The sequence below is a fragment of the Hyla sarda genome, chromosome 7, assembly GCF_029499605.1.
Source record: "Hyla sarda isolate aHylSar1 chromosome 7, aHylSar1.hap1, whole genome shotgun sequence".
Lineage (NCBI taxonomy): Eukaryota > Metazoa > Chordata > Amphibia > Anura > Hylidae > Hyla > Hyla sarda.
This window is the reverse complement of record NC_079195.1, coordinates 181,093,552-181,105,661: the sequence shown is the minus strand read 5'-3', so window position 1 is coordinate 181,105,661 and position 12,110 is coordinate 181,093,552. Positions and strand designations below refer to the sequence as shown.

Genomic DNA, 12,110 nt, shown 5'->3' with positions numbered 1-12,110 from the left:
GGGGCAGCTTAGCCTCCATGTCGCTTAGGAGCCTGGAGAAGAGCCCGACCAAGTCTGGGAGGCTTTCCCTGCCAATAGAAGGACTCCAGAGAACCACATAGTGTATTAAAATATTTCCTAGGGGGGGGATCACGGAAGCTAAATGAAAAAAAATAAAAGTTAGGAAGGTGAATCATTTTAAATATATTGATCGTGCCAGCTAGGGAGAGAGGGAATGAGGACCAGGCAGCTAACGGCTCCACAGTGGAACATAAGAGTGGCTCCAAGTTCAGAGACAAATAATCAGGGATACAGTTACCTCCACCCCTAAGTATCTAAATCAGGAAACCACCTGCACCTCTGAAGGGAGGGGGACCCCAGACAAAAAGTGTCATTACAGAGGACTTAGCCCAGTTGACCTACAAGCCCAAAATCGAACTAAACCGGTCAAGTAGATCAATAAGGAACAGGAGAGAACCCTCAGCATCTGACAAGTACACCAATGTGTCATCTGCATAAAGGGAAATCTTCTCAACAATAGACCCCCTGGGAATACCACAGATAGAGCGGTCCCTACAGATGGCTGCTGCCAAAGGCACCATCCCCAGCGCAAAAAGGAAGGGAGATAGGATTCTGGGTTTCTAAAATGAAGTTCTTTCTCTACTAATAAAGTATGGTCAAGACTCAAGATGTAAGGTATTTGGACACATGACATTAAATGGGTTGATTAGTGATTTCTATGTATGTTTAAAATTGGCTAGGCTAGGCTGAAAAATTTAAAATATTTGTACCTTCCAGCAGCGATCCCTATGCATCCACCATTCCCTTGGTGCCCAGTCCCAGCTGATCACAACTTCATGGCCTCTTGACATAAGGAAATGCCGCTTATGCATTCATTGGCTGTAGCGGTGACCTGTCACAGCCAGTGAGTATAGATTTTTATTAACCTGGCTCGGTCGCTTTTCAACATTATGCACATATCAGTGTTCACATTTGCTGCTTCTGGACTTTGCAACATTTCAACATGGTAAGGGTAGGTACACAAAATAGTGACTACAGCTCTGGAGGTGACTGGAGAGTAAGATGTGATATAGCAGCAGAATAGTGACTACAGCTCAGGATTACAGGGACATACTGTCGCACACAGCTTTGTAGGGCTCCTGAATGGCTAGATATGTCAGTATTAAATATATCATGTGCCATTCAGAAGCCTTACTCCTTATCTGCTCAGCGCGAACACTTCTCATGCACTCAGTGCTAACACAACATCCCAAATCACCATGTGCCCTCCATTCACCACCCACTTACCACTAACAATTGTCCTACCCCACCCTCTTTTCCTATGCCTACTAATAACTCACCACGCGCTCACAGCTAACACTCACCATCCGGTCTGCAGTCACAGCTCACCATGCGGTTGCTGCTCAATACTCACCTTCCACTACTCACTAAAAAATGTGATGTGCTGGGACCAACAATGAAGAGGCTCTGCCTTTCTGTCTTCGACAGACTTCACCAACATGGTGGCTGGCTTACCAGGCTGTATTCTACGTGTCATTGTACACGCTTAGAACAGAGCCTAAGGTTAATCTATGAGAGGCTCTCTGTCCTAACTTTCCAGTGCCCTGTGCCTGCCGTATAACATTGGTGTAGGTGTCTTAAATTGACACACCACACTGTAACTATAGTTATGGCAGCCCCCTGTGGACTTAGAATTTATCAATAAAATGGGAACTAGTTTGGCAATAAAGAAAATACATATTTAAACATTTATTACATTACATGATTTTATTTATTAAATTGTGACAGTTTTCCTTTAACTAAGAACAGGATTACGTAGTTGTGAAGAAGATCTCTGGAGGGTGTGTGAAACCTAGCAGCCAATTTGTGTCAGAAGAATGGACAGAGAGCCCCATTACCATGCCTAAACCTCATGAGAGAGACAATGAGAGAAACAATGAACAGAAGATCTTAGACCTCGCCAATAAGATTATTTATCTGCTAACTGGAGAGGTGAGTGCAGCACTTTATACAGTGACCACAAGAGAGGTGTCTGGAGGATGACTGTATCATTGCATTTCAGATTCCTGTAAGGTGTGAAGATGTCGCTGTCTATTTCTCCATGGAGGAGTGGAAGTATTTAGAAGAACATAAGGATCTCACCAATGACTTTCTCGTGGAAAATTCACTGTCCTGTACATTTTCTGGTAATTGGAGACTTTATTGTTAAAAAAAAGAGGCTCATCTTTAAAATAAACAATGCATTCAATCACAATCTTGTTCTACAGATGGATCCACTGAGAGAAATATACAAGAGATATGTCCTAGTCCTCTCTATTCCCAGAATTGTCCAGAAAAAAAGAATGGAGTGCCCTTAAATCAGGTAGATGCAAATGAGGACTCTGATCCTTTCATATGAGATATGTGATCCTCTTTATTGGTCCTTGTGTACTATATACTCAATGGGGGAGATTTATCAAAACCTGTCCAGAGGAAAAGTTGAGTTGCCCATAGCAACCAATCAGATCGCTTCTTTCATTTTTCAGAGGCCTTTTCAAAAACAAAAGAAGCGATCTGATTGGTTGCTATCGGCAACTCAGCAACGTTTCCTCTGGAGAAGTTTTATATGCCCAATGACATATAAAGGCTGCTGTAAAGTCAACATTTATAAATGACATGTATTTGAATAAATAGGGAGAGTATAATAAATTCAAGGTAGAGTATAGTAAATTCAATTCAGTAAGTTCAAGTCAGAACCAACTTTTATTCCCTAAAAAGAAAACAGAAAAAGGTCAAAAGAGGTTTATTTTTTCTTTTCAACATTCTTCGATGAATAATATTATCCAAGCTGCCATTAGGAGACACTGGCATCTAATCAAAAACGATGTCGACCTGGGGTTGATAGCTAAAAGACAACCACTTTTTTCTTACCGAAGGATGTGCACGCTGGGCAACCAGCTTTGTTGCACCCGGTTAGTAGATGGTGAAAAAAACTGTTTAGAGAAGTCTCTCCCCCGAGGTAATTTTAAATGCAGGCATTGTTCAATGTGCCAGTATAATAATGAGAATAAGTTCTGCAGAGTGGGAGGTATTGAGTGGATTGTGACACAATTTATTACCTGTAAAACAAAGTATGTCGTGTATATGCTCAACTGCACGTGTGGTAGGTTTTACATTGGTAAAACCATCTGCTGCCTATATATTAGGGTACAAGAGCACTTGCGTTCCATCCATACAGGCAAAGGCTGTACCAGGTTAATAGAGCATATTAGAACTATGCATTCAGGTAATATTAATGCGTTGTCTTTCTCAGGACTGGAGGTGGTTAATGCAAAAAGTTCTTTCTGGACGTTTGCTCCAGAAACAATCCACCTGGATCCTGAGAACAGACTCCGTTGGTCCGGCTGGACTAAATGACAAGAATGACATGAGTGTTTTTTTGTAAAAGTTATTTTACATACTGTTTTTAATGTACAGTATTTTGTATTTTCTATTTACCTTAATATATTTATATTATTGTCACTGTCACTTACCTGTTTTGGTGCGGTAGCGCAATTGCGCATGCGCCAACGGGATACCTGCGCTGTAGGTTTGTGTATCCTGGTTGCCATGACACTGGCTGTTGCAGACGTATATCTAGCGCACCGGTGCCACGTCATACCAGTGAGCCGGAAGAAGCCCATTGGCGAAACGTTGCTGCTGTACCCGTTGTGTCTCGAGCAATAAAGCTGCACGATTCATCCAGTGAGTTGCCGTCTATTCTATCCTTGTTGTGCTACTAGAGTATAGTAAATTGTAGGCCTATGTTTAGATACCTAATTGGTCACTGTCATTTGAAAATTCTTTTGACGTGTCAAAATTTTGCATCAGTGGGGATCTGAGTGTTTAGACCTCCACCGATCAGAAGAACGAGCCAGGAGCCTGTCCCAGCTCCCTGTCATGTGACCAAGACACCCTCGTGATGTAAGTCTATGGAGGGTGTCTCAATTACATGACACAGAGCAGGGAGAGGAGCATGTGGCAGCACAGACTTCTCCCAGCTTAATCTGATCGGCAGGTGTTCAGACCTCCGCCCATGTCCTCCCTAGGACATGTCAAGTTTTTCCAAATGACAGGTACTCAAAATAGTAAATGTATTAATTATGTAAAATATTATTTACTGGTATGTAACGTTTTTCTGTGCACTAATGGGAAACTTTTCAACTGATTCTTTAATAGTTTGTTTGTACATACCAAATTAGGGTGAAGATCTTACTGATATTAAGCTTGAGAATTTGGAAATAGAGGAGGTTTATGTGGAGGAAGACCAGCATTGTAAAGAGGAAGAGATTTCAACTGATATCAGCCCAGGTACACCCTTTTGAGGATGCTACCAATCATTATGAATTAAGATCTATGCTTTAAATACTGTGCATACATTTTTTTTGGTTCTTTTATCAGCCTAAAGAAAGATCATTTTCAAATTCATGACTCTCAATATTTGGGGTCATTAAGGTTTGTTTTTGTTTTTTTTACAATTGATTATTATCTGCTGCACCTTTTTTGAAAATTTTTATGGATTACTTCTGAATTATTCGTGTTCTATAAACATTTGAAATGAGGCTTTATGCTTGGAAGAAAAAAATGTTATATTACTGAGCTTTTTGTGGGTACTTCCTTGTGTGTGTGTGTGTGTTTTTTTTTTTTCCCTTTCTCATCCACACGGCAGTTGTGTGCACAGAGGCACAAAGATTTACTCTAGAGCCATAGCATTCTTTACCATGCGAAAATATTTAGTAGTATATACATAATTATATACTTAATTTTGCATAAAACATTTTTGATCCCAGCAGGTGACTGCACCATGGTGTTAGAGGAACGTCTTTCTTTATGTCCCGATTGGGAAAAAGACAAAATCATGCCTAATGCATCTGGAACTGTTCACCAAACTGTTGATAATGTACCCTCAATGCTTCATCGGAAAGAGCTGTCATCAGACCCTTGTTATCATGAGGAACCTAATCTTTCATGGATATTTAAAGACACAGGTTTGGGTTTTTCTGTGCACAAGAGACTTGAGAGGAAATTTCCCTGTGTGTATTGTGTAAAAAGTTTTTTCAAGAATTCAGATCTTGTAAGACATAATAGAGTTCACACAGGAGAGAAGCCTTTTTCATGTTCAGAATGTGGAAAGCATTTCATTCAGAAATCAACTCTTGTTCAGCATCTGAGAATTCATACAGGTGAAAAGCCATTTCCGTGTACAGAATGTGGGAAAAGTTTTACCCAGAAAGCAGCCCTTCTTGAACATCGAAAAATCCACACAGGGGAAAAACCATTTTCATGTTTGGAATGTGGAAAAAGTTTTGTCCAGAAATTAAATCTTGCCCAGCATTTGCGGATTCACACTGGGGAGAAGCCATTTTCATGTTCAGAATGTGGGAAAGGTTTCATAAGAAAATCTGATCTTATTAGACATCAGCGAGTTCACACAGGAGAAAGGCCATTTTCATGCCTGGAATGTGAGAAAACTTTTACAAAAAAATCTGATCTTATTAATCATCAAAGAACTCACACAGGAGAAAAACCCTTTTCTTGCTTGGAATGTGGGAGATGTTTTACTCAGAAATCATATCTTATAAGTCATCTAAGGACTCACACGGGGGAGAAACCGTTTTCATGTTTAGAATGTGGGAAACGCTTTACTCAGAAATCAAGTCTTGTTTCACATCAGAGAATTCACATGAGTGAGAGGCCATTTTCATGTTTAGAATGTGGACAATGTTTTTCCAACATATCACATTTTATACACCATCAAAAAATTCACATGGGCATGAATTGTCTTACTTTTCAGTCATAACAATGCTGTTTTGGTCCATGTTGTACTGAAGTCACAGATACCTTTCCTTTCTGTTAATAGTAATTGAAACCTGTACAAATTTCTCAAAATACATTATTGACAGTTTTATCCACCCACTGGGGCTATGGTCATACATCATTATTTGTCCCAGCTATCTTTTGTACCCAAAAAGTTTTGGATATAACATGGCTGTTCGCACAAAAAAAACATTTTCTGTGTATATTTTTTTTTTTTTACACATTTTAGTATTATTTTTGCACACAACTTCTTCCAAACACTGATGAGTTGTCCTGCCGCTGATTGGGACTGGCTCCATTTTAAACAGCAGCAGCTGGGGGGAATCTATAAAAGTATGTATGTGTTTGTGTGGTTTTTCCACCAGGCTGACCACATTTTTGGATAAACATTACCTTTAACATGATTATCCAACGCAGTGAAAGTTATTAAAAAGGACAGAAATCAGTGTTTTAACTGAGAAACAAATGTAGGAAAACCACTGTGTATGCAAAAAGTGTCATAGGTGCTTATAGTGTTTTTCCCAGAGGTTGCAGAGATTGCTAAGGTCAATTTCAGCCTTGCAAATCGATAAATCCCTACTGGCAACTGATTTACAAAGTGCAGAAGAGATGGCTAGGCTTGCTTGGACTTCTGCAGCATGCGGGATCTGCAAGCAACTTTGCCTATGTTGAATAGAAAGTTATTTGCCTTGTCGAAACAGTCCCAACAGTTTATCACTAGGAATAGTAATTAGTCACAAATGATTATAGTTCAAACAAAATGTACTGTTTAAAAAAAATCTTGTGTTGACCATGATCTCTGAAAAGAAACAGTAACTCAAGAGATCACATTTTCTCAAATTTAGTGGTCTATAAGATAAATGGTAAAGTTTTCCATCTAGGCTCAACTGTTAATGTGTCATCGTGTAGTTTAGCATAAATCAGAAATGTGTATAGAGTGAAAATAATAGCTTGTAAACCATTATTATTTTTACTCACCTACAAGAGGAATTCATGAGAATGGGCGATCTAATGTAGGTAATTGCATTTGAAACGCATGGTATAACTGGACAAATTCTCTAAAAGGAGAAAGTGCCCCGATTCCTATACACATCACACAACTCACTTTGTGTTGGATCCAGAACAAAGGATTCAAGACTATGAGGAAATTGGCAAGAGAGGCATCAAACTAGAGAGGCATGTTCAGCATAAAATCAGTGTAGTGTAAAAATAATTTAGATTTAGAGTCAGGGGTATCGCATTTGCCCTGCTTGGTAATAGACCAAAAAAATCCGATAAGGACATGCCCACCAAATAATTGTGGTGTTGCAGTCAACACTTTAGCTTAATTTTTATTTTGTAGAGTCCTATATAATAACTGGTAATAAGGCATGTAGCTGTTTAAAGAATAACTGTGGAACCTGCATAGAGGCACTTCATTTTTACCAGGTTTATTCATCCTGGTGCTGCAAGTTGCAAGCCAGCCCAGCTCCTAAATTTATCCCTAGCATATACAAGAAGGTGTAATATATTAGTTTGATAATCCTGCTTATAGTCCCTATTAATAAAAGTATTTAAAACTAGACACCACTCTATAACCACCAGCAGCCTGACCCCAGTCAGCAGAGGAGATAATACGATAAGAATAATGTTGACGGCGTACTAGCCCACCGTATCCTCCCGAATGCAGTTTACAATCCCGGAGTATTGGGGATCATGATGCAAGAGCAAACTAAAAGGGAGGGATAGGGCAACCCTGATGCATACCCTTGGCTAGACTAAAACTTGGAGATAAAATCCCATTAACAAAAATATAAACATGAGGAGATCAAATGAGGGCCAAGCACAAACTGCCTCAGCGACTGTAGCACAAAAGGCCATTCGACTGCATCAAGCGAAGTGACTACTCCTGTGTCAATCCAAAATAAGAAGGGGGGCTTAAAGGGGTATTCCAGGAAAAGAAAAAACTAATTTCTATAAACTGGCCCCAGAAAGTTAAACAGATTTGTAAATTATTTCTATAAAAAAATCCTTTCAATAATTATCAGCTGCTAAAGTTGAGTTGTTCTCTCTGGCAACAGTGCTCTCTACTGACATCTCTGCTTATCTCGGGGACTGCACAGAGTAGTAGAGGTTTGCTATGGGGATTTGCTTCTACTCTGGACAGTTCCTGAGACAAATGTCATCAGAGAGCACTTAGAAAGGAAAGAAACTCACCTTCAGCAGCTCATAAGTACTGAAAGGATTAAGATTTTTTAATAGAAGTAATTTAAAAATCTGTTTAACCTTCTGGAGCCAGTTGATATATTAAAAAAAGTTTTTTTCCTGGACAACCACTTTAACTAAACATAAATTTACTAAGTGTGTTAAACCCAAACATTATCAAAGCTAAATAAAATATAAAAAAAAAATTTTATGCAGTTATAATACCTTTTAATGGCTAACATAAATAAATCAAATAATGCTGCATGGCGAGCTTTTGAACCTGCTAAGGGTTCTGGAATGGTACCAAACCCTTGTCTAAGAAATAATGGTAAGTTCATTAGCAATAACAGACACCCATTTTAAAAACTACAACACGAGGGGACTGTTCCTAACCCTCTAGGATAGATATATGCAGAGACAAAAAGGAAGGAGCAGACAGGGAAAGGCACTGCCTAGTGCCGTTACCGAGGATAAGAGGATTATGTCAGGGTTGCTGATTTTGCACGTACCTTGTGATGTTGGGCTCAAAGCTCAACATCTATATAAACATGTAGTTCGAGGCTGCCGCAGGACCTGGGTCCACCCGAGGAGGGTGGCTGGAGGATGCTGAAGGTTCCGCCCGCGATTGCCAAACAGGGAGGAAAAAAGCCAGGTGATTTCCAGGGCGCACACCGCTACTTCAGAGAACCAAGGATGGCGTTGGTTAAATTACCATACTTTTATTCAATTAGACAATGCGTTTTGAGAGCGGTCCGCTCTCTTTTTCAAGTCCTGAAAGGACTTGAAAAAGAGCGGACCTCTTTTGAAACGCGTTGTCTAATTGAATAGAAGTAGGGTTATTTAACCGTCGGCATCCTCTGTTCCCTGAAAGGACCTGAAAAAGAGCGGACCGCTCTCGAAACACGTTGTCTAATTGAATAGAAGTATGGTAATTTAACCGTAGGCATCCTCGGTTCCCTGAAAGGACTTGTAAAAGAGCAGACCGCTCTCGAAACGCGTTGTCTAATTGAATAGAAGTATGGTAATTTTACCTACAGCATCCTCGGTTCTCTGAAGTTGCAGTGTGCGCCCTGGAAATCACCTCGCTTTTTTCCTCCGTGTTCAGCAATCGCCAGTGGAACCTTCAGCATAACCCTCTAGGACAGTGGTTCTTAAAGTGTACCTGTCATAGTGCAAAAAAAAGTGTTACTCAGGACCCAATCCTGATCATGTGCATATAATTTTTATGTGTCTCGGACCTGTATATCCAGAGATATAAGCATTTATCTGCTGGTGAGTTACTTTTTCATTGTGCAGGCTGGAGGGGGCGTGTCAGTCTGTCTCCCTCACAGGAGCAAGCCTGTGCAGTCAGCCAATCAGTACTCTCTACTCTGTAACCCTTTCCTCTCTGGTTTTATGCTGTGTCATAATACCTTTTAATGGCTAACATAAATAAATCAAATAATGCTGCATGGCGAGCTTTTGAACCTGCTAAGGGTTCTGGAATGGTACCAAACCCTTGTCTAAGAAATAATGGTAAGTTCATTAGCAATAACAGACACACATTTTAAAAACTACAACACGAGGGGACTGTTCCTAACCCTCTAGGATAGATATATGCAGAGACAAAAAGGAAGGAGCAGACAGGGAAAGGCACTGCCTAGTGCCGTTACCGAGGATAAGAGGATTATGTCAGGGTTGCTGATTTTGCACGTACCTTGTGATGTTGGGCTCAAAGCTCAACATCTATATAAACATGTAGTTCGAGGCTGCCGCAGGACCTGGGTCCACCCGAGGAGGGTGGCTGGAGGATACTGAAGGTTCCACCCGCGATTGCCGAACAGGGAGGAAAAAAGCCAGGTGATTTCCAGGGCGCACACCGCTACTTCAGAGAACCAAGGATGGCGTTGGTTAAATTACCATACTTTTATTCAATTAGACAATGCGTTTTGAGAGCGGTCCGCTCTCTTTTTCAAGTCCTGAAAGGACCTGAAAAAGAGCGGACCTCTTTTGAAACGCGTTGTCTAATTGAATAGAAGTAGGGTTATTTAACCGTCGGCATCCTCTGTTCCCTGAAAGGACCTGAAAAAGAGCGGACCGCTCTCGAAACACGTTGTCTAATTGAATAGAAGTATGGTAATTTAACCGTAGGCATCCTCGGTTCCCTGAAAGGACTTGTAAAAGAGCAGACCGCTCTCGAAACGCGTTGTCTAATTGAATAGAAGTATGGTAATTTTACCTACAGCATCCTCGGTTCTCTGAAGTTGCAGTGTGCGCCCTGGAAATCACCTCGCTTTTTTCCTCCGTGTTCAGCAATCGCCAGTGGAACCTTCAGCATAACCCTCTAGGACAGTGGTTCTTAAAGTGTACCTGTCATAGTGCAAAAAAAAGTGTTACTCAGGACCCAATCCTGATCATGTGCATATAATTTTTATGTGTCTCGGACCTGTATATCCAGAGATATAAGCATTTATCTGCTGGTGAGTTACTTTTTCATTGTGCAGGCTGGAGGGGGCGTGTCAGTCTGTCTCCCTCACAGGAGCAAGCCTGTGCAGTCAGCCAATCAGTACTCTCTACTCTGTAACCCTTTCCTCTCTGGTTTTATGCTGTGTCATGTGTCAGAGGAAGATACTTGGAGCTTGCCTGCAGTAATCAAAAGACATTATGGTGAATTCATAACAGGATAAAATGTATAAATATAAGAATAGATCTTTATAAAATTAGTGCAAGGATTTTTTAGATAAAAGTACAGCATTTTTATGAATACATGTTCTATCTGTTTTATCTTCTCCTAGTAAAGCTGGATGCTAATCAGCATAGCTGTCACTATGTGTGTCCTTCATCTTTCACAGACTCCTGAATGTCTGATCAACTTCTTTGTCATTCAGGAGTCCGAGAAAGCTTTGACTATTTCAGCATGCTGGGAGTTGTAGTTTAGTACCAACTGAAGCTGATGTTTGTAAATAACTGTGTTAGAGCAGTGTTGCCTCCAGCTGTTTTAAAACTACAGCTCCCAGCATGTCCACACATCCTTTATCTGTAGTTTTGCATACACAATAGAAATCTCCTATACTGGATACCGGTGTGCTTTATGGCCGGTATCCAGTATGCTGTAAAATCTAGACTAGTCTGTCTGGCTAAAAGACAGGCGACCCCTAATGGTGGCTATTTTGAGCTTGAATTTCAGGTGAAAATGTAAAAAAATTTTAACAGGTGTATATTGTGAAATGTCATATTATAATGAGTCCTGCAATATATGAAAAGTTGTTTGTTTTTTTTCAAATTCAAACGGTTTTATTGAAAGATAACAATCAGATAAAGAAAACAGTACAGCATCTTTTAAGCCCCGACGGCCAGGTAAGGCCGGGAAGACAATGGGCTCAATATTACAATAATAAAGGTCAACAATGCAAAATGCAAAGTAATACAACCACTGAAAAAATACGGCAGATCTAGGTGTGTCAATAGTGGGATAGGAGCAGGACGAGGAGCAATTAAATAACAATGCAAGTATCAGGAATTTAAGGAGTGTAGTCCCCTAAAGCCATAAGGAGCCAATGAATATGAATGGCACACGATGCACATTAAAAGGTAGTAGATACATAGAGAAGAGACATACATGCAGAGAAAGCAAGAGAGAGAACGAGAGACACACAGAGAGAGGAAAAAAGCACAGAGACGAAGATGGAGAGGACCAGAGACTGCACATCCATACACCAATAGGCTGATGAGAGCAAACGAGCCAGGATGAGGGCACGAGGCACCAGTCGAAAGGGTAGGGGAAAAGAAACACAAAAGGAGCAACATAACCTACCATAGCATCCAACACTATATACTAATTTCTAAAGTCTATAGCAGAGATCTATATCCCCCAGAAGAACAAAAGTCTGTCCAGGGGAGCCAAACAGCGCCTATCCTAGAGACATCCGCTGGAAGGACTGCCAGCAGCTCTTCCATATGACGGGTGTGTGTCACCTCCGCAACCCATTCCTCCAAGGTAGGGGGTTCAGTGGACTTCCACCTCCGAGGAATAACCGTTTTAGCCGCCTGCAATAAGTGTCGTGCCAGGGAACGCTTATATTTTGCCTGCGCCATGGGAAACATAAAGAGCA

General features: G+C 40.6%; 1 protein-coding gene across 1 annotated transcript in view; it reads left to right on the top strand.

Annotated features, from left to right (window-relative positions):
* Window positions 1–12,110, top strand: part of LOC130283198 (zinc finger protein 569-like) — a 65,691-nt gene that overhangs the window by 5,172 nt on the left and 48,409 nt on the right. Inside the window, exons 4-9 of the mRNA XM_056532403.1 lie at window positions 1,810–1,992; window positions 2,063–2,186; window positions 2,268–2,362; window positions 4,221–4,329; window positions 4,809–5,811; window positions 6,901–6,986. Coding sequence (XP_056388378.1) covers window positions 1,810–1,992; window positions 2,063–2,186; window positions 2,268–2,362; window positions 4,221–4,329; window positions 4,809–5,811; window positions 6,901–6,986 — 1,600 coding nt within the window. The remainder of the gene's footprint in view (window positions 1–1,809; window positions 1,993–2,062; window positions 2,187–2,267; window positions 2,363–4,220; window positions 4,330–4,808; window positions 5,812–6,900; window positions 6,987–12,110) is intronic.